Genomic DNA, 24,243 nt, shown 5'->3' on the forward strand with positions numbered 1-24,243 from the left:
TTGGAGGTGGTTGTGTGTAGTAGTGTTTGAGGTTTGTTGTTTGTGTTTGAGTGTGGTAGTGTTTGAGTGTGATTGGTAGTGTTTGGTTGTGTACATTATTGTTTGAGGTTGGTTTTGTGTGGTAATGTTTGAGGGTGGTTGTGTGTGGTAGTGTTTGGGATTGTTGCGTGTGGTAGTGTTTGGGATGGTTGTGTGTGGCAGTGTTTGGTGGTGGTTATCTGTGGTAGTTTTTGAGGGTGGTTGTGTATTGTAGTGTTTGAGGGTGATAGTGAGTGGTAATGTTTGGTGTGATTGTTTGTGGTAGTGTTTGAGGGTGTTTGTGTTTGGGGGTGGTTGTGTGTGGTAATGTTTGGGGGTGGTTGTGTACAGTGGTGTTTGAGGGTGGTTGTGTGGTAGTGTTTGGGGCGGTTGTGTGTGGTATATTTTTGGGGTGGTTGTGTGTGGTGGGTTTTGTGGGTGGGAGTATTTGGGGTGGTTTGTGTCGTAGTTTTTGGGGGTGGGTGTTTATGGTAGTTTTTGTTGGTGGTTGTGTGTGGTAGTGTTTGTGCACGGTGGTGTTTGGGATGGTTGTGTGTGGCCGTGTTTGGAGTGGTTGTGTGTGGAAGTGTTTGTTGGTGGTTATCTGTTGTAGGTTTTGAGGGTGGTTGTGTGTTGTGATGTTGGGTGCTGTTGTTTCTGGTCATATTTAGGGCGGTTGTGTACGGTAGTGTTTGGGTGTGGTAGTGTTTGGGGTGGTTGTGTTAGTTTACAACATCCCCCCTCAATTTGCAATGTCTGCCCTAACTAATGGTATCTTTGTAAATGAATCTCCAGATACCACTGTCCCCTAGTGGTATCTGGAACATGTCATTTGAGTGTACCATCAAACGTGTTTTCACTTTAAACTAAATATACCGTGGGTTGTATTGATTAATGCACACAAGTTTCTTATTGGACAAATCCACATAGTCCCTGTCTGCTTCCTTCCAATTGATTCTGTTTGGTTCCTAGTCATTTCTTGTGGACAGACGCACATAACATAAATAGTATTGTAGCAAAATAGTCGAGTACCTGGTGCCAGATTTTCGTTCTGGGCTGCCGAGGTTATGGTTTCTAGTGAATATGACCCTAATGTTTTTGTTTGGTGTCCCCTGTCTGACCACAGGTCTCTCTTTCAAATTGTCACACACACATTCCATTGTTAATGAGGGCCAATGAAACCTGAGAGTGAAAAAACACTGGAGAATAAACACTTTATTAGCAAGTTTTTGTGGACCCAGAGCTCAAAAGCATAATTAGTGTAAAGCAGAATATAAATAAATCCACAAATTCATAGATACACACTTGACTACAGACTGAGTGCCATAGGGTCAGAGCCAACAGCAATAAAGTCGAGTTAATTTAAAAAATCTACAGGTTGCCTTTCTTTCCACTACACACACTCTGTCTCTTGTTGGCAGGGAAAGCCTGGCACTAGCTGTGTTACTTAATGCTTGGCATATCAATGATCCTGGTCAAAGCGGAAGAGGGGTCACTCTCACAACGACAACAGGCTGATTCATATGAGCAGGGTGTCATTGACTTTGGAGTTTGAAAGGTGGTACATTTAGACTGCTGAATTTGATACTATAACCACAACTTTTGCTCTGTATATAGCATTGATAATTACGATAATATATTTTATTTGTCGTACACCTTTCAGGGCACTCAAGGACATCTTACATTAAAAGTAGGCCTAGATAAAATCAGGTGCCAATCAAATTGTATTTGTCAAACATGCGCCGAATACAATAGGTTTAGACCTTACTATGAAATGCTTACTTACGAGCCCTTAACAAACAATGCAAAGTTTTTTTTTAAATAAGTAAGAAGCATTTGCTAAATAAATGAATGAAAAAAATAGTAGCACAATAAAATAGCAATAACAAGGCTATATATAGGGGGTACCGGTAACGAGTCAATGTGCAGGGGTACGGGTTAGTCGAGGTAATTGAGGTAATATGTACATGTAGGTAGGGGTAAAGTGACTATGCATAGATAATAAACAGAGAGTAGCAACAGTGTATGTGAAGAGTGTGAATGTATGTGTGTGCGTAAATATTAATGTGTGTGTTGGAATGTCAGTGTAGTATGTGTGAGTGTGTAATTAAAGTCCAGTGAGTGTACATCGAGACTGTGCAAGAGAGTCAGTGCAAAACATAATAACAATAAAATAAGTGGGTCAATGCAAATAGTCCGGGTAGCCATTTGATTAACTGTTCATCAGTCTTATGGCTTGGGGGTAGAAGCTGTTAAAACTTCTTAGGGCTATGGTCTATTTTCCTGAATTTCCACCTGACTGATATGCCAAAAGTAAACTGTTACTGTTACTCAGGCCCAGAAGCCAGGATATGCATATAATTGGTAGCCCTAGATAGAAAGCACTTTGAAGTTTGTAGAAATTGTAAAATAATATATGAGACTATAACACAATTGATATGGTAGGTGGAAATCCAAAGAAAAAACTAACGGAAATGTAATTTTTTTGAGGACCCAGGCTCTTATAATGGAAAGCTATGGGTCCTATGCAATTCTAGCTCCCAGATTGCAATTCCTATGGCTTCCACTAGATGTCAATAGTCTTTGTTTAAGTTTTCAGGCTTGTTTCTTCCAAAACAAGGAAGAATTTGGAGTTTTGGTATAGAGTCCCAGTGGAAAATCAGTCTGTCCGCGCGTGACGAAGACGAGGCGCACCTGCTAATTTGACTTTTCTATAGAACATACTTCTTCCCGTATTAAATTTGATAGTTTAATTACATTTTAAGGTACCTGAGGATTAAATAGAAACGTTTGTCTTGTATAGTTTGACTTGTTTGAACAAAGTTTAGGGGTAGCTTTTTGGACTCCTTTGTCTGCATGTTGAACGAGTAGATCACTGAACTCGATGGCGCCAACTAAACTTCCTTTTTGGGATATAAACAAGGATTTTATCTAACAAAATGACCATTCATGTTGTAGCTGGAACCCTTGGGATTGCAAACAGAAGAAGATTTTCAAAAGTAAGTGATTTATTTAATCGCTATTTGTGATTTTATGAAGCCTGTGCTGGTTGAAAAATATGTTGATGTAGGGCGCCGTCCTCAAACAATCGCATGGTATGCTTTCGCTGTAAAGCCTATTGTAAATCGGACAATGGAGTTAGATTAACAAGAATTTAAGCTTTTAACAGATATAAGGTAGTTTTGTATGTTCATAAATGTTTCATACGATTATTTATCTGAATTGCGCGCCCTTCAATATCACCGGATGCTGTCGACAGGTGTCCAGCTAGCGGGATGCCTAGCCTTATTAAGGAGTCTTTTAGTCCCAGACTTGGCCTCCCAGTTCCGCTTGCCATGCTGTAGTAGAGAGAACAGCCTATGACTTTAGGGCCTTCCTCTGACACCGCCTGGAATAGAGGTCCTGGATGACAGGAAGCTCAGCCCCAGTGATGTACTGGGCCGTACGCACTACACTCTGTAGTACCTTGCTGTCGGATGCTGAGCAGTTGCCGTGCCAAGCAGTGATACAACCAGTCAGGATGCTCTTGATGGTGCAGCTGTAGAACTTTTTGAAGATCTGAGCTACCTTTCCAAATCTTTTCAGCCTCCTGAGGGGGAAAATGCGTTGTCTGCCCTCTTCAATGTTGGTTTGTTTGGACCACGATAGGTTCTTGGTGATATGGATACCAAGGAACTTGAAGCTCTCGACCTGCTCCATAACAGCCCCGTTTTTGTGAATGGGGGAGTGCTCGGCCCTCCTTTTCCTGTAGTCCACGATCAGCTCCTTTATCTTGCTCACGTTGAGGGAGAGGTTGCCAGGTCTCTGACCTCCACCCAATAGGCTGTCTAATCGTTGTCGGTGGTCAGACCTACCACCGTCCTGTAGCCGGGCAAACTTAATGATGGTGTTTCAGTTGTGCGTGGCCAGGCAGCCGTGGGTGAACAAGGAGTGCAGCAGGGGACTAACCGTGTTGCGGGTCAGCGAGGTGGATGTATTGTTGCCTACCCTCACCAGCTGGGGGCGGCCTGTCAGGAAGTCCAATTCCAAAGGGAGGTGTACCGTCACAGGGTCCTTAGTGCCCTCCAAGCTCATCTCTAAGCGATGGCAGGGATCATCAACTAGATTCAGTCGCGGGCCAATAAAAATAAATATCCTTACTGGATGGTCTTATGTCCAACAATGAAAATTCACCCTAAAATATATATATATATTTTTTAAATTTATTCTGAAAACTACATTTGATACGCGGGCGGCCCGTTGGGGAACCCTACACTATGGTGTTGAACGCTGATCTGTAGTTAATGAGAAGCATTTTCACGTAGGTGTTCCTTTTGTCCAGGTGGGAAAGGGCAGTGTGGAGTGCAATAGAGAGTGCATTATCTGTGGATCTGTTGGGGTGCTCGTCAGATGTGGCAGGGCTTGAAAACTATTACGGACTACAAAGGGAAACCCAGACGCGAGCTGCCCAGTGACACGAGCCTACCAGACGAGCTAAATGCCTTTCATGCTCACCTCGAGGCAAGCAACACTGAAGCATGCACGAAAGCACCAGCTGTTCTGGATGACTGTGTGATAACGCTCTCAGTAGCTGATGTGAACAAAACTTTTAAACACCAAGCCCCTGGGCCAGACGGATTACCAGGACGTGTACTCAAACCATGCGCGGACCAACTGTCAAGCGTCTTCACTGACATTTTCAACCTCTCCCTGACCAAGTCTATAATACCTATATGTTTCAAGCAGACCACCATAGTCCCTGTGCACAAAGAAGTGAAGGTAACCTGCCTAAATGATTACCGCCCCATGGCACGCACGTCGGTAGCCATGAAGTGCTTTGAAAGGCTGGTCATGGCTCACATCAACAGCATCCTCCCAGACACCCTAGAACCACTCCATTCGCATACCCCCCAAACAGATCCACAGATGACGCAATCTCAGCCGCACTCCACACCACCCTTTCTCACCTGGACAAAAAGAAGACCTATGTGAGAATGCTGTTCATCAACTACAGCTCAGCGTTTAACACCATAGTGCCCACGAAGCTCATCACTAAGCTAAGGACTCTGGGACTAAACACCTCCCTCTGCAACTGGATCAAAGACTTCCTGGAGGGCCTCCCCCAGGTGGTAAGAGTAGGCAACAACACGTCTGCCACGCTGATCCTTAACACTGGGGCCCCTCAGTGGTGTGTACTTAGTCCCCTCCTGTATTCCCTGTTCACCCATAACTGCGTGGCCAAACATGACTCCAACACCATCATTAAGTTTGCTTACGACACAACTGATCACCAACAACGATGAGATGGCCTATAGGGAGGAAGTCAGAGAACTGGCAGTGTGGGGTGCCAGGACAACAACCTCTCCGTCAATGTGAGCAAGACAAAGGAGCTGATCGTGGACTACAGGAAAATGCGGCCGAACAGGCCCCCATTAACATCGATGGGGCTGTAGTGGAGTGGGTCGAGAGTTTCAAGTTCCTCAGTGTCCACATCACCAACGAACTATCATGGTCCAAACATACCAAGACAGTTGTGAAGAGGGCACAACAAAACCTTTTCCCCCTCTGGAGACTGAAAATATTTGGCATGGGCCCCCAGATCCTCAAAAGGTTCTACAGCTACACCATCGAGAGCATCCTGAACGGTTGCATCACTGGTATGGTAACTGCTCGGCATCTGACCGTAAGGCGCTACAGAGGGCACTGCAAACGGCCCAGTACATCACTGGGGTCAAGCTTCCTGCCATCCAGGACCAATATAATAGGCGGTGTCAGAGGAAAGCCCATAAAATTGTCAGAGACTCCAGTCACCCAAGTTATAGACTTTTTTCTCTGCTAGCGCACGGCAAGCGGTACTAGAGCGCCAAGTCTAGGACCAAAAGGCTCCTCAACAGCTTCTATCTCCAAGCCATTAGACTGCTTGTACACTGCTGCTACTCACTGTTTGTTTGTTATCTATCCAGTCACTTCGCCCCCACCTACATGTACAGATTACCTCAACTAGCCTGTACCCCTGCTCACTGACTCGGTACCGGTGCCCCCCTGTATATAGTCACTTCGCCCCCACCTACATGTACAGATTACCTCAACTAGCCTGTACCCCTGCTCACTGACTCGGTACCGGTGCCCCCCTGTATATAGCCTCGTTATTCTTATTGTGTTACTTTTTATTATTACTTTTTATTTTTGCCTACTTGGTAAATATTTTCTTCTTCTTGAACTGCACTGTTGGTTAAGGGCTTGTAAGTAAGCATTTCACAGTAAAGCCTACACTTTCAGCGCATGTGGCAAATAAAGTTTGATTTGATTTTGACTTGGACAAATAGGCATTTTGTCAGTCCACACTGAATAGAGAAACAGAGCGATATTCCGTTTGGATTCCAGGCTTCGAATTGGCAGTTTTAACTTTGCCCACTCTTAATCCTCTCTTGTCACTCCACACTATTTCCTCTTCCCCTTTATCCCATCTCTCTCTCTCTCTCCCTCCCTCTAACTTCATTCCAAAGTCACTTTATTGGCATGGGAAACGTGTTTACATTGCCTAAGCAAGTGAAATAACAAAAAAAACAGCAACGAAAAAACCAATAAGACTTTAACACAAACTCTCTCTATATACAGTTCCTGTCAAAAGTTTGGACACTCCGAAACATTCCAGGTTTTTCTTAATTTTTTATATTTTCTACATTGTAGAATAATAGTGAAGACATCAAAACTACGAAATAACACATATGGAATCCAGTAGTAACCATTTTTTTAAACAAATCTAAATATATTTTATATTTGTCACGACTCCTACCGAAGGTGGCTCCCCTTCCCGTTCGGGTGGTGCTCGGCGGTCATCGTCACCGGCCTACTAGCTGCCACTGATCTTTTCCTCCCCCTCCTTGTCTGTTTATTCGTTACACCTGTTGTTAATTAGGTTTATTAGTTGGACTTTATTAGCCAGCCGGCCCACCTGCTGGGTGTGCGGGATTGTTTTATGTGTACTCATTGTACACGCCTGTATGTCACGGTTGTTCGTGTACGTGAGTTGTTTTTGGGACTGTTTAGTTCCCCTGTGTTTTAGGGCATTTGTTTTGAGTGGCGTCTGTTTTCACCTGGTCGGTGTATAAAGAAGTAGCGCTACTCTGAATTCTCTGTCTCCTGCATCTGACTCCTTCCTCCACTACACCCCGAGCATTACAATATTTGAGATTCTTCAAAGTAGCCACCCTTTGCCTTGTTGACCGCTTTGCACACAATTGGCATTCTCTCAACCAGATTCATGAGGTAGTCACCTGGAATTCATTTAAATTAACAAATGTGCCTTGTTAAAGTTCATTTGTGGAATTTATTTCCTTCTTAATGCGTTTGAGCCAATCAGTTGTGTTGTGACAAGGTATGGTTGGTATACAGTTGAGAGCCCTTATTTGGTATAAGACCAAGAACATCTCAAATAAGCAAAGAGAAATGAGTCCATCATTATTTTAAGACATGAAGGTCAGTCAATCCGGAAATTGTCAAGAACTATGAAAGTTTCTTCAAGTGCAATCGCCAAAACCATCAAGCGATATGATGAAACTGGCTCTCATGAGGACCCCCACAGGAAAGAAAGACCCAGAGTTACCTCTGCTGCAGAGGATAAGTTCATTAGAATTACCAGCCTCAGAAATCGGCAATTAACTGCACCTCAGATTGCAGCCGAAATAAATGCTTCACAGAGTTCAAGTAACTGACACATCTCAAAGGCATCTGTTCAAAGGAGACTGCGTGAATCAGGCCTTCATGGTCAAATTGCTGCAAAGAAACCCCTACTAAAGCCACCAATACAAAGAAGAGACTTGCTTGTGCCAAGAACACGAGCAATGGACATTAGACCGGTGGAAATCTGTCCTTTGGTCTGAAGAGTCCAAATGTGAGATTTTTGGTTCCAACCGCTGTGTCTTTGTGAGACGCAGAGTAGGTGAACAGATGATCTCTGCATGTATGGTTCCCACCTTGAAGCATGGAGGAGGTGTTATGGTGTGGGGGTGCTTTGCTGGTGACACTGTCAGTGATTTATTTAGAATTCTGCAGCAATACGCCATCCTATCTGGTTTGCGCTATCATTTGTTTTTCAACAAGACAATGACCCAACACACCTCCAGGCTGTGTAAGGGCTATTTGTCCAAGAAGGAGAGTGATGGAGTGCTGCATCAGATGACCTGGCCTCCACAATCACCCAAACTCAACCCAATTGAGATGGTTTGGGATGAATTGGACCGCAGAGTGAAGGAAAGGCAGCCAAGTGCTCAGCATATGTGGGAACTCCTTCAAGACTGTTGGAAAAGCATTTCATGAAGCTGGTTGAGAGAATGCCAAGAGTGTGCAAAGCTGCAATCAAGGCAAAGGTTGGCTACTTTGAAGAAGTTTAACACTTGTTTGGTTACTACATGATTCCATATGTGTTATTTCATAGTTTTGATGTCTTCACTATTATTCTACTATGTAGAAAATAATAAAAATAAAGAAAAACCCTTGAATGAGTAGGTGTGTCACAACTTTTGACTGGTACTGTATATATATATACTGTATGTTTTTTCCATGTCAACTGAACACATATCTGGTCTGGTTGGATAATTGATTTCAGTATGTGATCATGAGTGAGTATTAAATAACCTGGTATTCCTTATACATTCATTGAAATACTGTTTAGATGAATTTGCTTTAGAGAAGACAATGTCTTGCATTAGCAAAACCTTACATTCAAATAGAAACCTTTTAAGACTTTAACACAACAATTAAATCAGCATTATATTACCTTAATGAAAGAGGTAGACCTATAAGTGCCACCATTGATAACAATTAGACAAAAGTTAGACAGCAATATTCCTTTGCTTTAGTTACAATCACTTAGGACACAGTCAGGAATAAATTCAGTGGACTCTCATTTCTAGGCATCTACGTAGTCTGAGTTCCCACATATCACCCCCGCGTCCTCGTAATGGGCACAGTTATGCATACCTACGCCTGTGTGTTGACAGCCCAGCAGGCTCTCCTCTGTCCCCTCACACTGTACATCATCCAGAAGAATCCGGAGACTCTTCCCTTCTCCGAACTCCGAGTGCTTGGACGCCTTCAGGGCGAACCGGAACCCCAGCTGTCGACAAACCACTGCTGCGTTTTTTGTATTCCACAGGTCGTCGCACACCGTTCCCCACTCCCCGTTGGCGAAGATCTCCACCCTCCCCCGGTCGTCCCGCCCCTGCTCGTCCCCCGCCAGTCTCACCACCCCATTCTGTGGCACAGCTGCTGATGCCGACTCGCTCTCTAACCGATGCTTGCCCTTCTTCCTGCGATTTTTTCGTCGTGTGTGCCTGGGTGGTTTGGTTGTGGTTGTGGTTGGAGGAAGTGTGGTGGTGACAGCGGCAGCCTCTTGCTCCTTCAGAATATCCATGAGCTCCTGAAGCCAGTCCTTGTCGGACTCGCTTACTGCAGACTCAGTGGGATGGGATCTGACGGGCTCTTCTTGCGGGGAGAGATTGGGTCGCTTGGTCGGTAGTTCAACTCCTGTTAATGCTATAGAATATAAGGATTGGATAACTACATGGACAAGCCTAATGTATAGTTGTGGGAGATTAGGTTTTAATTAGCATGTATGCCAATCTAACAGTGTAATAAAAGTTTAATAGCAATCTGGCATTCTCAAAGGTCTAAAAACATCTCTCAAATTACTTCATGATCTGTGAATCGACGATGAAGTGAATAATCGAATTGAAGCAGTGAGGTCTAGTGTTTCACTGACATAAGTGCTTGATTGAGCAAAGGAGGCAAAATAAAACAAACAAAATAAAAGCAGACAGACAGACAGACGAGGGTGAGGCAGGGGCAGACACAGACAGACAGACAGACAGACAGACAGACAGACAGACAGACAGAGACAGACAGACAGACAGACAGAGACAGACAGACAGACAGACAGACAGACAGACAGACAGACAGACAGACAGACAGACAGACAGACAGACAGACAGACAGACAGACAGACAGACAGACAGACAGACAGACAGACAGAGATGAATGTTGACAGCCAGCATACTCACTTTCCTTTGGTTTGAATTTGATGAGCTTGCTCTTCACTCTGACAGGCAGCGGGTCATAGTGGCATTGTCTTGGCGGTGCCCGTCTAAAACAGACAAAAGACAAAAAGAAAAGTCTTCAGCAGGGAAGACAACTAAATCAGAGGGTGAGTAGTCAGAGGTTTGCACCAGTTTCATCAGACTCTGTTGAGACCTTGGCTCTTTAGATGTATTTGATTAGGTTTCAGCTGGTCTCTTTGCCAAAATAAGGCTGAAGGCCTATTCTACTCTTCCCTTTCCAAACATTGCGGTGGTAGAGACTAATTAAAATCAGCTTCGTGAGTGAGAGAAAAACAAATAACTTGACACAATCGTATATAGTGCAGCAGCCAACAGAGAGAGAGAGAGAGAGAGAGAGAGAGAGAGAGAGAGCAAGAGAGAGGGAGTGTGAGAAAGAGAGTTTCACACCGCTTCTTTCACCTAGAACTCTGGTGAAAGGGAGGGTGAGCCAACCTCGACAGAGGGTAAGAAAACCTCATCACCAAATCAGAGAAAGAATACTGTTCATCAGCAGTGTTGCCATAAGAACACAGAACACACAGAGACTGAATTGACCATAGAAATCACATTAAGAACTCCAGGCACATTCTTCTGATTTAAAATAACCAGATCAGTAATCATGAATTGATGCTCAACATGTTTCACAGATTTGTTTAGTCTTTGTCTCTTTTAAAAATAGTGTTTATGACAGTGTTGCTAGGCTTCTGCCATCTTCAAGAAAAGAGCAGTTGGCCACTAAACTTAGTTAAAACCTCACCTAACCAAACAGTGGGAGGGTCAGGCTGTTGAAATGGCAGATTATGGCTTTAAATCCTTACCTTGAGGGATCCACCAGTTTGTAAACCACACCGGTGGGAGATGTGGCACTGGGCACTCCAGTTGACATGAAGTACAGTTCTCCTGTTGAGACAGAAAAAATAAATGTCACCTTCAGTAATTTAAAATCTAGCTAGTTTCCTGGACTTGATTTGATTCTCTAATAAGCATGATTTTTAGTCCAGGACTAGGCTTAATCTTGGTTTGGGAAAATGGCATAATGTCTGCAGTCTAGAGATCTGATGCTTAAAACTTTTCCATTGCCTGTGACCAAGGGCAAACAAAAATATCTTTAATGTGACTCCTCCTACCTGCCTCGTCCTCCGCAAATGAGATGATGTACTGGTAGTAGTTGTTGATTAAGCCAGGGAAGGCACAGGTCAGACCTATGCCCATACAGATCTCATGGTAGTCCCACTGACCTGTGTTCTTATTCTCCTGGAGGGTCATCATACGCCTATAGGGAAGAGACTCTACATGTTAGAATTTATTACATTTTTCTGTTTGCTTTCCTTACAGGCTATATACGAAAACATAAAACACAACCTTCTGAATATATATATATATATATATATATATATATATATATAATATATATATAAAACACCTGCTATACAGTATAAACATCCATAAACCCTTTTAGGATTTGGATTGAACTTAAAATGATGAACACGTACAGTAGGGATCCTTACCCGCTCATAAAGTCTCCAAATATGTACATGCCGTTCAGATTGGGGTATTCACAGCCTCTGTACACATAGCCACCAGTCACAGACTTGCCCATCTTGTGAGGGTAGGCATAGATGGGGAGTACATCATCTGGAAGAGAACAGAAGTAGGAGATAAGAGACTTCGTGCAGAGCCAGTGATTTTCCAGAAATCCTGATCTGGATGATTCCCGGATTTCCTGCTTATTCCCTCCTGAGCACTTCCCTTCTAAGCACATAATGACCCTGGAGACCGGGGTTCAATCCCCACGTCACGTCCACCCTTCCCATCTCTTCCCACTCTGGTTCCATTACTGTCTAAGGATAAATAAAGAACAGTTCAAAATAAAAACAGCTGAAAGAAATCACAGAACAAAACACACCGTGACCCAGCCACAGGATTCCAGCATGACGATGAGCATTGGAGTTGGCTATACAGCACAAACTCATCTTTCCTTCCAGTTCTCTGCTGCCAATGACTGGAACGAATTGCACAAATCATTGAAGCCGGAGACTCATATCTCCCTCACTAACTTTAAGCATCAGCTGTCAGAGCAGCTTACAGATCATTGCACCTGTACATAGCCCATCTGTAAACTGCCCACCTAACTACCTCATCCCCATATTGTGATTTTTTTGTTGTTGCTCCTTTGCACCCCAGTATCTCTACTTGCACATTCATCTTCTGCACATCTATCACTCCAGTGTTTAATTGCTAAATTGTAATTATTTCGCCACTATGACCTATTTATTGCCTTACCTCCCTAATCTTAATTCATTTGCACACACTGTATATAAACTTTTCTATTGTGTTATTGACTGTAGGTTTGTTTATTCCATGTATAACTCTGTGTTGTTTGTGCCGCACTGCTTTGCTTTATCTTGGCCAGGTCGCAGTTGTAAATGAGAACTTGTTCTCAACTAGCCTACCTGGTTAAATAAAGGTGAAATAAGAAAGAAATAAATACATATTGGATTAGGCTAAACTACAGGATACCAGCAAGAAAATTAGCATTGGAGTTGGCTATACAGCACAAACTCATCTTGGATTAGGCTAAACTACAGGATGCCCACCTAGAGAGCTGTTGGTGCACAGCTTCTTGTCATAACAGGAGAACCCCTCTTTGGCCCTCCAGCCGTAGTTCCTTCCCTTCTCTATGATGTCGATCTCCTCAAACTTGTTCTGTCCCACATCCCCGCAGAAGATGCGTCCCTTGCCCTCCTTAGTCAGGGGGTCCCCCCGGTCCACAGAACACCTCCATGGGAGAAACAAGAACAAGTCGACCAATAAAACAACTTAAGTGTGGCCTAGGTCTAGCGGTCTACCGTGTCGGCATAGGTTTGAATCTGACCTACTTCCCTTTGACACAACCTCTATCTTTCCCCACTGTCATCCTCTCTCTATGTGTTCAATAATGTCAGAAAATACCTTTAAAAAATTAAGTAATTACACAAAAAAATAATAATATATATATATATATATATATATACTTAAATAATTACAACTAGTTTACACGTTATAACTAAGTTATTACTTATTTATTCCATGCACTAATGTAAACTCTTACCACACTTTTTTAGTTGTCAGTGTAATGTTTCATGAATGAATGCATATTACGTTGTAAAGTTGTGGGAAAAAGGAGCACCTCCACATGTTGCGCACCCCATAAGCATAGACCTCAGGGCGCGCCCCGCGCTCATGCACGAACGGGTTGTCAGAAGGGATCCTGTACAGGGGACCTCTGTCGTTGTCATCAACATCGATCCGGAGAACTTTGCCTAACAGAGCTGACCTGCAGAAGACAGCAGAATTAATGTGGAACATAACACTCTGTCTTTCTGTAAGTATGATTACTGATTGTCTTTGTAGTTTTAATGTTTTTTTAAATGTAAATAGAAGTAACGTATTACTAGCAACAGTGTTAATGTTAACAGCTGTAACTAATTGTTCAAGTTATATGATTCAATGCGAGTTCCACAAGTTTTCCTCTCTTCTCTCACTTGTTCTGAGAGTTTCCATATTTCCCAAAGGGGTCACCAGCCATGCCCCCGTCTCCAGTGAAAATGTACAGGTAACCGTCATCAGCAAACATCACCATTCCTCCGTTGTGATTGGACGCAGGCTCGTCAACCTCCAGAATGATCCTGAGAAAGTGTTGGACACAGAGAAATCAGTGTTAGAAAATCATACATTAAATGTATTGGCATAGATTTTGTTTGAGCAAAAACCTCCCATTTGTTTGAGCAGAAACCTCCCATTGAATTTCTGTGCAATGACACAGACACCTTTTGGTAACATGATACCTCGCCGGTCCATGCGTTTCTAGACTCTCAAAATAGCAACGTTCACAAGAAGGCGATAGCAGAGATTTTTCTGTTGTCTTTCCATTTGAGTTGGGCAAAGAAGAATCATGTTGAAAACATCACCACAGTAATGTTTTCAATTTGAAAGAAAACCAACTGCATATTTAAGGAATAGCTAGGCCTATGTAATGAAAGTTTAAGTTTGATTTACATGACCTTGTTTTGTGCCTCCCTGTAGGCTGTAGATATATCTGCTAGCAGCTTGCTAGCCAGCTGGCTATAAACAGCAAGAAAGCTAGCCTTTTAGCTTCCCACATCTCCTCCATAGGAAATAACAAGATTTATAAATAATTAGCACTGGCAAATATTCTTATTGTCTACTCGCCAGTGTAACCTACAACATTATCCCAATTTGATATGAAGTTTCAATGTATTTTCTCCCATATCAACTAAAAATAGAATGTCATCATGTCATGGCGAAATGGCACATGGCTACCAGCTGTTTTTACCATGTAGCATTAGTTATTACTTCTCAACAAATTACATTTTGGGGGGGATTCTACACTGAACAAAAATTTAAACGCAACATGTACAGTGTTGGTCCCATGTTTCAAGAGCTCAAATAAAAGATCCCAGAAATGTTCCATATGCACAAAAAGTGTATTTCTCTCAAATTTTGTGCATAAATTTGTTTACATCCCTGTTAGTGAGAACTTCTCTTTTGCCAAGAGAATCCATCCACCTGACAGGTGTGCCATATCAAGAAGTTGATTAAACAGTGTGATCATTACATATGTGCACCTTGTGCTGGGGACAATAAAAGGCCATTCTGAAATGTGCAGTTTTGTCACCCAACACAATGCCATAGATGTCTCAAGTTGAGAGAGCATGCAACTGGCATGCTGACTGCAGGAAAGTCCACCAGAGCTGTTGCCAGAAATGTAATGTTATTTTCTCTACCATAAGCCGCCTCCATTGTCATTTTAGAAAATTTGGCAGTATGTCCAACCGGCCTCACAACCCCAGACCACGTATAACCATGGCAGCCCAGGACCTCCACATCCGGCTTCTTCACCTGCATGATCATCTGAGACCAGCCCTCCGGACAGCTGATAAAACTGTGGGTTTGCGCAACCAAATAAAAACGTCTCAGGGAAGCTTCTTCGCGTCCTCGACCTGACTGCATTTTGGCGTCATTGCCGACTTCTGTGGGTAAGTACTCACCTTCGATGTCCACTGGCATGCTGGAGAAGTGTGCTCTTCACGGATGAATCCCAGTTTCAACTTTACCGGGCAGATGGTGTCGTGTGGGCGAGCGATTTGTTGATGTCAATGTTGTGTTCCGAGTGCCCCATGGTGGGGGTGGGGTTATGGTATTGGCAGGAATAAGCTATGGACAATGTACACAATAGCATTTTATTGATGGCAATTTGAATGCACAGAGATACTGTGAAAAGATTCTGAGGCCCATTAGCTTGCCATTCATCCGTTGCCATCACCTCATGTTTCAGCATGATAATGCCTTTCGGTTACTGGCCAAACGCTCTAACCACTAGGCAAAAAGCAGCAGTAAAATAACAGCAGCGAGGCTACAGTATATGTAGGGGGTACTGGTATAGAGTCAATGTGACTTTTTGAGGATCTGAGGACCCATGCCAAATCTTTTCAGTCTCCTGAAGGGGAATAGGCTTTGTCGTGCCCTCTTCACAATTGTCTTGGTGTGTTTGGACGATGACAGTTTGTTGGTGATGTGGACACCAAGGAACTTGAAGCTCACAACCTGCTCCACTACAGCCCCGTCGATGAGAATGGGGACGTGCTCCATCCTTCTTTTCCTGTAGTCCACAATCAGCTCCTTTGTCTTAATCACTCCCTATAGACTGTCTCATCATTGTTGGTGATCAGGCATACCACTGTTGTGTCATCAGCAAACTTAATGATGGTGTTGGAATCGTGCCACGCCATGCAGTCATGAGTGAACAGGGAGTACAGGAGCGGACTGAGCACGCACCCCTGAGGGGCCCCCGTGTTGAGGATTAGCGTGGCAGATGTGTTGTTACCTACCCTTACCACCTGGGCCCATTAGTAAGTCCAGGATCCAGTTCCCGAGGGAGGTGTTTAGTCCCAGGGTCCTTAGTTTAGTGATGAGCTTTGAGGGCACTATGGTGTTGAACGCTGAGCTGTAGTCATTGAATAGCATTCTCACCTAGGTGTTCCTTTTGTTCAGGTGGGAAAGAGCAGTGTGGAGTGCAATAGAGATTGCTTCATCTGTGGATCTGTTGGGGCGGTATGCAAACTGGAGTGGGTCTAGGGTTTCTGGGATAATGGTGTTGATGTGAGCCATTGCCTTTCAAAGCAATTCATGGCAACAGCCGTGAGTGCTAAGGGTCGGTAGTCATTTAGGCAGGTTACCTTAGTGTTCTTGGGCACAGGCACTATGGTGGTCTGCTTGAAACATGTTGGTATTACAGACTCAGTCAGGGACAGGTTGAAAATGTCAGTGAAGCCACTTGCCAGTTGGTCCGCGCATGCTTGGAGTACATGTCCTGGTAATCCGTCTGGCCCTGTGGCCTTGTGAATGTTGACCTGTTTAAAGGTCTTACTCACATCAGCTACGGAGAGCATGATCACACAGTCGCCTGGAACAGCTGATGCTCTCATGCATGCTTCAGTGTTGCTTGCTTCGAAGCGAGCATAGAAGTAATTTAGCTCGTCTGGTAGGCTCATGTCACTGGGCAGCTCGCGGCTGTGCTTCCCTTTGTAGTATGTAATAGTTTGCAAGCCCTGCCACATCCGATGAGTGTAGGAGCCAGTGTAGTATGATTCCAGGCTCATAGCAAAGGGTCTGAATACTTATGTAAATAAGGTATTACCGTTTTTTAGATTGAATACATTTGCAAAAAATTCTAAAAACCTGTTTTCGCTTTGCATTATGGGTATTGTGTGTAGATTGATGAGGATAATTTTTTAAAATCCATTTTAGAATAAGGCCGTAACGTAACAAAATGTGGAAATAGTCAAGCGGTCTGAATACTTTCCGAATGTACTGTGTATATATATGTATGTGTATATATAAATATACAACAATAGACAAATATAATGCTAATATTACATCATGCTCATAAATGTAGCCCAAACATTCATTCTTTGTAACAATTAGATATTTCATGCTTTAATCTAGTAGCTAGCACATCTTGATCATGTGTTGTTCCTTCTCTCTTTCTAGAAGCAATCAGTTACAACTAAAAAAGTCAGATTGAGGCCTTCAATCAAACTGAAGACAGAGAAATATGTGTGCACCAGGTCAAGACTTCTTGCACGGATGGTTTTGAGATGTCAGTTAACAATAATTCATTTTGCAAAAATTATATGAATTGCCATATTAGGCATAACTCAATTTGATGTTGTTTTTCTTTCACCCAAGCCTTATACACCTGAGTAAGAAGGAAGAGACAACTAGTAGACAACTGTCTCTAAAAAAGGAAGTTACAGTCTAGATTGAATATCATAATTAGTTGATTAGTTTGAATCAATTGTTTTGAGACTTGAAATCTTGTGTACTGTGGTTCTCTAGGAACAGTTGGCCACACATTTAAAGGTAGATTTTGTAGGCTTAAGTCCCAGTTTATGCTAGCTACATTGTCTGTTTATATAGCATTTATGAAAGGCAGAAACATTGTTTCCTTGCTGAAAAATATATAGAATGCCAGTTTTAGTTAGAAGCATAGCAACATCAAGGCAACTTTGTAACAGCTGACCTCGTTTTTACAAAGCCAAACCCGCCCGCCCATTAGCTGCTGTGTCTACCTTTTAAGATGCCAAAATAGAAAATGTTTTCAGTATCCTAATTTAGTTTTAGTTTTGTGTTTACTGATTGTTTCAGTGCATACATTCAACAAGCTTTGGATGAAGGACTTCCACAAGGCTGCCATCTCCAAAGTTCACTCAAAAAGGCAATAGCTCTGAACTGGGTTTGATTTAGTTTTTGTTGTTTTAATTATTAAAATGTTGTTTATTATCTTTTAAACTTCCATTGGTTGAAAGCTATTTCTCAGTTAACACTTGGCTCATGTAAATTCTGTAGTTGCCCCTTTAAATATCGGTCAACATACCCATAGTGTTCACATTTCTCTCATGTAAATGTTGTAGCTACATAAAAATATTAAATCAACAATTTATTTGGGAAATATCCAGTCTTGGCTCTTTTCTTCATTAGCATGCAGACTATTTCAAGTTGTATTTGATTTATTTTGATCTGTTAAGACATTGAATACGTGTTTAGTATATTTAGTACATTTCATATGTTTAGTTCTCTGTGAGAAGCAAGTTCATTTAAAGCGATATGTGATATATATTGGTATATGTAGATACAATATTTCAATGTTGTTAACACACAGTAACCAAAAACCGGATCTAATTTGCATATTCATATTGAGTTTGCAGCAAATTTGCAGCATACAGTAGAATGTTTGCCACGAGTTTCCCAGAATTGTTTGCGAGAAGTTCTCAAGTTGACGCAAATTTGCCGCAACAGTTTACCACACAATTAACTGCATGTGAAAATATGAGCTTGCTCAAAGGTTTGCAGCAACAGTTTGCCAGAAGCCGTTATTTTCTGTAAGGGCTGCCTCCGTAGTGTGCAGACCCCTTTACAGAACATGGAGAAAAAGAATGATCATGATGTGTGCAAATGGGGTAATGCGCATTCAGCAGCCATTTTTGGGGGCAGAACACAACACACTGCACATACTGTGGGGCAAAAAAGCATTTAGTCAGCCACCAATTGTGCAAGTTCTCCCACTTAAAAAGATGAGAGAGGCATGTATTTTCATCATAGGTACACTTCAACTATGACAGACAAAATGAGAAAAAAAATCCAGAAAATCACATTGTAGGATTTTTAATGAATTTATTTGCAAATTCTGGTGGAAAATAAGTATTTGGTCAATAACAAAAGTTTATCTCAATATTTTGTCATATACCCTTTGTTGGCAATGACAGAGGTCAAACGTTTTCTGTAATTCTTCACAAGGTTTTCACACACTGTTGCTGGTATTTTGGCCCATTCCTCCATGAAGATCTCCTCTAGAGCAGTGATGTTTTGGGGCTGTTGCTGGGCAACACGGACTTTCAACTCCCTCCAAAGATTTTCTATGGGGTTGAGATCTGGAGACTGGCTAGGCCATTCCAGGACCTTGAAATGCTTCTTACGAAACCACTCCTTCGTTGCCCAGGTGGTGTGTTTGGGATCATTGTCATGCTGAAAGACCCAGCCACGTTTCATCTTCAATGCCCTTGCTGATGGAAGGAGGTTTTCACTCAAAATCTCACGATACATGGCCCCATTCATTCTTTCCTTTACACGGATCAGTCGTCCTGGTCCCTTTGCAGAAAAACAGCCCCAAAGCATGATGTTTCCACCCCCATGCTTCACAGTAGGTATGGTGTTCTTTGGATGCAACTCAGCATTCTTTGTCCTCCAAACACGACGAGTTGAGTTTTTACCAAAAAGTTATATTTTGGTTTCATCTGACCATATGACATTCTCCCAATCTTCTTCTGGATCATCCAAATGCTCTCTAGCAAACTTCAGACGGGCCTGGACATGTACTGGCTTAAGCTGGGGGACATGTCTGGCACTGCAGGATTTGAGTCCCTGGCGACGTAGTGTGTTACTGATGGTAGGCTTTGTTACTTTGGTCCCAGCTCTCTGCAGGTCATTCACTAGGTCCCCCCATGTGGTTCTGGGATTTTTGCTCACCGTTCTTGATGACCCCATGGGATGAGATCTTGCATGGAGCCCCAGATCGAGGGAGATTATCTGTGGTCTTGTATGTCTTCCATTTCCTAATAATTGCTCCCCCAGTGGATTTCTTCAAACCAAGCTGCTTACCTATTGCAGATTTAGTCTTCCCAGCCTGGTGCAGGTCTACAATTTTGTTTCTGGTGTCCTTTGACAGCTCTTTGGTCTTGGCCATAGTGGAGTTTGGAGTGTGACTGTTTGAGGTTGTGGACAGGTGTCTTTTATACTGATAACAAGTTCAAACAGGTGCCATTAATACAGGTAACGAGTGGAGGACAGAGGAGCCTCTTAAAGAAGAAGTTACAGGTCTGTGAGAGCCAGAAATCTTGCTTGTTTGTAGGTGACCAAATACTTATTTTCCGCCATAATTTGCAAATAAATTCATTAAAAATCCTACAATGTGATTTTCTGGATTTCTTTTCTCATTTTGTCTGTCATAGTTGAAGTGTACCTATGATGAAAATTACAGGCCTCTCATCTTTTTAAGTGGGAGAACTTGCACAATTGGTGGCTGACTAAATACTTTTTTTGCCCCACTGTAACTGTACCTCTCAGACCCGTGGTCCACCACGTTCATGTCGCTGGGAGAGACGCGGAACTCGCTGATCCTGATCCTCTCATCGAAGCCAATCTCCACAGAGTAGTATACATACAGCTTCCTGTTGTACTTGTAGTTGGGGTGAAAGGTCATGCCCAGGAAGCCCCTCTCATCCCCCTCCCAGGGCGACGTCAGAACGGCCTTGGTGATGTTCAGGAACGGCTTCTCCAGCTTGGAGCGGTCGGGTAGGTACGTCCACACCAGACCCACCTACGATACGATAATAACTTTATTAGGGATATTCATTTTTGTAAGGCCAACATATACATACAACAATACACAAAATCAATACACTATAGGGCGGTTTCCAGGATGCAGATTAAACTTTTCTCCATTGAGCTTATTTTTGAGGCCAGGTCAGGACAAGGTCTAATCTGTGTCTGCACGAGAAACCGCCCCTATTATACCACAATGCAATACAAAAACTGTTAAAGGAAAGTGAGCACACACACCTGCTCTGCTATAAAGAAGCGGTGTGTTCCGTCGTTGGCGTAAACCATGGCCAGGGGGTTCCGCAGGCCATTGGCTATTTCCTCCAGGCAGAGCTGAAGGCAACCCTCGGGGTCGGCCCGGACCCGGCCCAAGTTCTGTGTCAGCTGTTCGTTGCTGAGGAGGTGTGTACAAAAGTTTTTTAATTGAATCAATTAAACTGTACAGTCAATAAGAATCCCATAAAAATCTTAAACATTTGCCCTACCCCACCCCCAATTCCAAGCAAACCCTTGGAAGCCCCACCTGAGAAGGTGTGGGTAACAGTAGTCTGGGTCCTCCAGCTCCAGGAGCTGGCAGAAGCGGTCCTGGTCCGGCTCGGCTTCGGCTAGCTGCGGGTCATCGGAGAGCAAGGTGATGGTGGAACGGCATTTGAGCCAGAACTGTGAACAGTAGTCAGGGCACAGGCCAGGGAGGGTTCTGATAGGGGTGCTGGGGTCCTCAGCATCAAAGAGGTGAGCTGCATATGGAGAGCATTCCTGAAGGAGGGGGAAAAGAAAGGGAATGGGGAAGGTGGAGAAAATGGAGAAGTGAGAAGGGAGTCAGGGACCAACCAAACTCTTTCATTTGGGCAGCCCCCCTGTCATATTATACATTTTGCCTAGTTCTGTGAAGCACATACACTTTCGATTTGAGGAGATACGCTTGTTATGACAACATGCATCTTAGCAGTTTATATTTCTCTCAAATTTTGTGCACAAATTTGTTTACATCCCTGTTAGTGAGCATTTCTCCTTTGCCAAGATTTTCCATCCACCTGACAGGTGTGGCATATCAAGAAGCTGATTAAACAGCATGATTATTACACAGGCGCACCTTGTGCTGGGGACAATAAAAGGCCACTCTAAAATTGTCACGACTCCCACCGAGGGTGGCTCCCCTGCCTGTTCGGGCGCCGCTCGGCGGTCGTCGTCGCCTGTCTACTAGCTGCCAACGATCCATTTATCCTTTTCTGTTCGTTTGGTCTTATTGGTTGCACCTGTCGCTTATTTTGTTTATTGATTCATGTCTATTTAAGCCTGTTAGTCCCGCCTATTTTTGTGCGGGATTGTTTTCTGTTAGTCAGGGTGTGCGTGTTTGTGCTCCTGTCTGTTTGTGCTCCTGTCTGTTTGTGCCCCTGTCTGTTTGTGCTCCTGTCTGTTTGTGCTCCTGTCTGTTTGTGCTCCTGTCGGTTTGTGCTCCTGTCTGTTTGTGCCCCTGTCTGTTTGTGCCCTGTGTTGGGTCAGACAATTTTTCCGTCTATCTATCGCCTATTGTTTTGGGCGTTCGTTTGGGAATCCAAATAAAGACGGTTTCCCCAGTTCCTCTGCTCTCTGCAATTGACTCTGCACTCACCACTCCAGGCGATTGTGACAAAAATGTGCCCATCAATATCCAGCAACTATGTACAGCTATGCCCCTACCTTTTTCTTTAAAGGTATCTGTAATATATGCATATCTGTATTCCCAGTCATGTGAAATCCATAGATTAGAGCCTAATTTGTGTATTTTAATGAACTGGTTTCCTTATATGGGCTCCCGGGTAGTGCAGCGGTCTAAGGCACTGCATCTCAGTGCAACAGGCGTCACTGCAGTACCTGCTGGTTCGAATCCAGGCTGCATCACATCTGGCTGCGATTGCCAGTCCCATAGGGAAGCGCACAATTGGCCCAGCGTCGTCCAGGTTTGGCTGGGTAGGCCGTCATTGTAAAAAAGAGTTCGATCCTAACTGACCTACCTAGTTAAATAAAGGTTATAAACTGTAACTCAGTAAAATGTTGCAATTATATTTTTGTTCAGTGTTGCTAGATAGTGTGGCAAGGGTGACAGCACTCCAAAAAATGTACAACTATAGCCTTAACAAGAATATGCCTCTACAAACATCCCGGGACTTGCCAAGAACAGATGGATGATGTAATTCTGAAAACAACCGAGTAACGACCTTTACCCGCGCTTTGCTTACCTGGCAGAGAAGGTCCTGCACGTACCCAGCACAGCTGGCATATCCATAATAGTCGAAATTGTCCATGATCTTATAGAATTTAGCCATCAATTCCTTGTCCTTGGCAGAGTCGCAGCAGCCGAAGTTCCTGTACATTGCGCAGAACTGGAGATCATCTTGAGGCTTGAAGGGGGGCTTGAAATCCAAACATTGTGGGTGTAAGAACACAGGTGCTATAAAAAATGCCAACAAATATAACCGAATGATCCGTGAGTGCCAAACACGGCCGAGTAAATCACAACAATACAACATTCTGACGTTGCTTCAGATCATTTAAAGTGCCCCACTTGAACCTCAGAAATGTGTGCAAACCAGCAAAAAAAACGAGGCTCCCTCCGGTTCTACAGTCCCGTAGACGCCTTGTGTGTTTGAGAGAGAGCGATCGGTTCACTGCACTTTGCTCTATTTCTTTAATAATCAACTTTCGACGGAATACAGTCCATTTAATTTGTTATTCCACCGCGCAAGACATTACGTCGTCTCCGTATCTTTGTAGCCTATCTATAGGCTAGTTTCGAGTTCTCGTGCTACCGGTCCCGGCCCAGTCTTAAGAAACGCAGCAGAGTATTTTGCTGTCTGCTTCCTCCGTTTTGTAAGTGTGCTTGATCGCAGACGTAACTCATCTTTGCTCCACTATTACTATTCATATCCCCTATCTGCCTGAATACCCGCACAAAACACAATAATAGGAGAGGAAGTCATGGTAACAGTCCTGTCTGAGACAGTTGTGTTTTCAGACAGGCATCAAAACATTGAGAAAAGGCCTAATGCAATAAACAGAAGACAAATCCACCGGAGTTATTCCACTTCTGTGGATGACATCAATTGGTGTTTGTTCTTAGGAGATGCTCTTAGGAGATATGACTTCTGTGACTGTCAGTCAATTAACTCACTCTTGTATTATTCTAAAAATACATTCACTCATTTAGATATGTTAATACAGTATTAATATAGCTAAATTAGATAATGTATTATTATGTTCCACATGAATGCAATAATATATATTTCTAATTCCACACCAATAATTGTATTTCTTTGATAGAACCATTTCGTTCTAGCGTTTATTTATTTTTGGTCCGGATATTTTCAGGATTTTTTTCTAAATTATGCATCGTATGCATAACGAGGTTTTGCAACAATGTAGCCTATAGTGTTTCATGGTGGAATAAGACATTTATGCAACTGCCTTGTTGCAACATCGTTGCAGTTTTTGGTGCACTGTTGTCTTTGCCACTAGATGGCAACCGGTTCACACAATATTCTTGTGGCCTCACAACTTGTTAGACTTTAGTAAACGATCAAACTTTCACATTATTGTATCATTCTTTTATTATTGGTCATAATATTTATGATCAGCTATTAACCTCTTAAATGTAGGAACTAAATCTAATCTAAAATGCAATCTACATAATCCTCTAAAGTAATGATTTATCACGAGGACCATAAAAAAT

General features: G+C 43.0%; 1 protein-coding gene and 1 long non-coding RNA gene across 3 annotated transcripts; one reads left to right on the top strand and one right to left on the bottom strand.

Annotated features, from left to right (window-relative positions):
• Window positions 1-1,218: 1,218 nt before the first annotated feature.
• Window positions 1,219-23,341, bottom strand: LOC115138719 (HHIP-like protein 1). 2 transcript variants are annotated; one of them, XM_029675858.2, is made up of 12 exons: window positions 22,754-23,341; window positions 21,058-21,290; window positions 20,775-20,928; window positions 20,273-20,532; window positions 13,619-13,762; window positions 13,264-13,410; window positions 12,692-12,873; window positions 11,603-11,729; window positions 11,222-11,367; window positions 10,913-10,994; window positions 10,059-10,141; window positions 1,219-9,525 (listed from the first exon to the last, which is right to left on the bottom strand). In XM_029675858.2, exons 1-12 carry the CDS (start codon window positions 23,042-23,044, stop codon window positions 8,909-8,911), a joined length of 2,466 nt encoding a protein of 821 aa, XP_029531718.1. In that variant the 5' UTR covers window positions 23,045-23,341; the 3' UTR covers window positions 1,219-8,908. The 2 variants fall into 2 exon arrangements, with proteins under 2 accessions (XP_029531718.1, XP_029531716.1); XM_029675856.2 differs by having other exon boundaries at window positions 1,219-9,534; window positions 22,754-23,337.
• Window positions 13,401-18,091, top strand: LOC135574363 (uncharacterized). The gene is made up of 3 exons (XR_010465413.1): window positions 13,401-13,689; window positions 14,909-15,133; window positions 17,148-18,091. It is a non-coding gene; the product is annotated as an uncharacterized LOC135574363 (long non-coding RNA).
• Window positions 23,342-24,243: the final 902 nt, after the last annotated feature.

The sequence above is a fragment of the Oncorhynchus nerka genome, linkage group LG12 (assembly GCF_034236695.1).
Source record: "Oncorhynchus nerka isolate Pitt River linkage group LG12, Oner_Uvic_2.0, whole genome shotgun sequence".
NCBI classification, from domain to species: domain Eukaryota; kingdom Metazoa; phylum Chordata; class Actinopteri; order Salmoniformes; family Salmonidae; genus Oncorhynchus; species Oncorhynchus nerka.

What these genes read in the sequence shown, in the direction of transcription:
- LOC115138719 (XM_029675856.2), bottom strand. Translation starts at nt 23,044, where the DNA reads ATGTTGTATTGTTGTGATTTACTCGGCCGTGTTTGGCACTCACGGATC. An exon ending in TGCAGGACCTTCTCTGCCAG is followed by an intron (nt 21,291 to 22,753) that starts GTAAGCAAAGCG and finishes CCCCTCCTTCAG; the next exon opens with GAATGCTCTCCATATGCAGC. An exon ending in CAAATTCAAACCAAAGGAAA is followed by an intron (nt 9,535 to 10,058) that starts GTGAGTATGCTG and finishes TATATTCTATAG; the next exon opens with CATTAACAGGAGTTGAACTA.